General features: G+C 50.6%; 1 protein-coding gene across 3 annotated transcripts in view; it reads right to left on the bottom strand.

The window, feature by feature from the left end:
* Positions 1–517: 517 nt before the first annotated feature.
* LOC110525033 (metallophosphoesterase MPPED2) overlaps positions 518–2,781 on the bottom strand; it is a 135,689-nt gene continuing 133,425 nt past the window's right edge. For all 3 annotated transcript variants that reach the window (XM_036963485.1, XM_036963486.1, XM_036963487.1), the window contains exons 6-7: positions 2,079–2,192; positions 518–691 (exon numbers count right to left, since the gene is read on the bottom strand). In XM_036963485.1, the coding sequence (XP_036819380.1) occupies positions 573–691; positions 2,079–2,192 (233 nt within the window). In that variant the 3' untranslated portion in view covers positions 518–572. The remainder of the gene's footprint in view (positions 692–2,078; positions 2,193–2,781) is intronic.

The raw sequence follows: 2,781 nt of genomic DNA, 5'->3' as shown, positions 1-2,781 counted from the left end.
CTCAAGCGTATAATTTGATAGATTTCTTTCCCTGCTCTGTGTGGTGTAGTTTGACTGGGTTGATAGACACAAGTTAATAATAAATAAGGTCTTTCTCTGAGCTTGCAGAGAGTGGGGCTCTAGCTGACAACATTAAAGCTAGTTTAAGGCATCGTCCCTGTCAGCCAATCAGAAAGCAGAGTTGTCCAGGAAACAAAATGAAACCAAACACAAAAAACAAGAACGTACAAAATCAACAATGGCATCCAATACCGACGTTTCCAGCAAACACAAACCCCAAAAACGAAGGAAATTGTACAAATTCACAAAGCATCATTTATCTTACAGATCCGACTGCTTTTTCTTCCATAGCAAGATTGTATAACCACTCAGCACCCTATAACCACTCAGCACCCTATAACCCTACACCCCACCCCCCATCTAACCCTACACCCCCCACACTCTTTCACTTTACAGCTTACAAAATAACAATATTTGAGAGAAACACTTAATATAATTATTTTGACATTATTTGTTAGAAAAAAAAGGTTATTCTGGCCAACCACTCCCCCCCCCTCTTTCACAGGTCATTCTCAGGAGCTGGAGGGGTTGGGCAGGTCGAACACGATTGGGGGGTTGGTGGGCTGGAAGCTGATCGTGCACGTGGACGAGTTGATGAACGTGGTGCAGCCGTCAGTCATGATGCCATACCCTGTGGGGGAAGAACGCATCATCAGCACACGCCACGGGGAAGTCCAATGCATCATCAACATTGGCCATGAAGTGAGAAAACATATTGTCAAATCGATTCATCAAAACCCCACAGGGTGCGTTTCTTTCTGAGAGACTTCTTTAATTGTCTCTCCTCTGAACTGAGTCTATTCATTTCTACACCTTTAATTAAAAACATAAAGGATGGAATGAGGGAGGGAGGTAGGGAGGGAGGGACTAAGGGATGGAGGTAGGGAGGGACTGAGGGAGAGAGGTAGGGAGGGAGGAAGGGACTGAAGGAGGGAGGTAGGGAGGGAGGGACTGAAGGAGGGAGGTAGGGAGGGAGGGACTGAAGGGGGGAGGTAGGGAGGGACTGAGGGAGAGAGGTAGGGAGGGACTGAGGGATGGAGGTAGGGAGGGAGGAAGGGACTGAAGGAGGGAGGTAGGGAGGGAGGGACTGAAGGAGGGAGGTAGGGAGGGAGGGACTGAAGGGGGGAGGTAGGGAAGGAGGAGCTGAGGAAGGGAGTTAGGGAGGGAGGGACTGAGGGAGGGAGGGAGGTATGGAGGGACTGAGGGAGGGAGGTATGGACTGAGGGAGGGAGGTCTCCATCGTCTCTGCCTACCCCCATAATGTCTCCAACACCACCACCCCACCCTGTCTACCCCATAATGCCTCCAACACCACCACCCCACCCTGTCTACCCCATAATGTCTCCAACACCACCACCCCACCCTGTCTACCCCCATAATGTCTCCAACACCACCACCCCAACCCTGTCTACCCCCATAATGTCTCCAACACCACCACCCCACCCTGTCTACCCCCATAATGTCTCCAACACCACCACCCCACCCTGTCTACCCCCATAATGTCTCCAACACCACCACCCCACCCTGTCTACCCCCATAATGTCTCCAACACCACCACCCCACCCTGTCTACCCCCATAATGTCTCCAACACCACCACCCCACCCTGTCTACCCCCATAATGTCTCCAACACCACCACCCCACCCTGTCTACCCCCATAATGTCTCCAACACCACCACCCCAACCCTGTCTACCCCCATAATGTCTCCAACACCACCACCCCACCCTGTCTACCCCATAATGTCTCCAACACCACCACCCCAACCCTGTCTACCCCCATAATGTCTCCAACACCACCACCCCACCCTGTCTACCCCCATAATGTCTCCAACACCACCACCCCACCCTGTCTACCCCATAATGTCTCCAACACCACCTCCCCCATCCCTGTCTAAGCAGGAGAAGGTACTGAACAGAAACCCATAACAACCCATCTCTCTTTCCATCCCTACTCCAAGTGCTTCTTCTACCCTGGGTTGTGGTGGGGGGTGTGTGTCTATGGGAGGCATCCTGACTGACCTTCATGTATTCCTCCGAAGGCGTGTAGTTTGGGCCGGACCCTCCTCTGGACCGTGTTGAGCAGCTCCACACAGCCCACCCTCTGCAGCTCCTTAGGAACCCAGTCTCTGAACCCTGAGGAACATGCAAGAAAGACAACAAACCTAGATAAGACAGCAACAATAACCTAGCACAATAGTTACTAGGTAAAGCTATGCACCTTTTCTATTTTCCGTAGGTAAAGTCTTATCCCCAGCCCCTCCCCCTCTCACCCTTTCTCCATACTCCGGCCCCAGCCCCTCCCCCTCTCTCCCTTTCTCCATACTCCAACCCCAGCCAATCGTTTCCAGTGTCTGTCACACTGGTGGGAAATCGAGTTTCCAAGCAATCAAACAGCACCCGTAGCAGTAGTAGTAGCAGGAGAGGAAGGAAATCTGTCAATAATGCCAGACACAGAATAGAAAGAGGGACAACTGTAGCTCAACAACTGTAGCTCAACAACTGTAGCTCAACAACTGAAGCTCAACAACTGAAGCTCAACAACTGAAGCTCAACAACTGAAGCTCAACAACTAAGGAAAACAACTGAAGCTCAACAACTAAGGAAAACAACTGACGCTCAACAACTAAGGAAAACAACTGAAGCTCAACAACTAAGGAAAACAACTGAAGCTCAACAACTAAGGAAAACAACTGAAGCTCAACAACTAAGGACAACAACTGAA

Source organism: Oncorhynchus mykiss, chromosome 26 (assembly GCF_013265735.2).
Source record: "Oncorhynchus mykiss isolate Arlee chromosome 26, USDA_OmykA_1.1, whole genome shotgun sequence".
NCBI lineage: Eukaryota > Metazoa > Chordata > Actinopteri > Salmoniformes > Salmonidae > Oncorhynchus > Oncorhynchus mykiss.
Note: the sequence above shows the minus strand (reverse complement) of the source record. Positions and strands in the feature narration are given on the sequence as shown.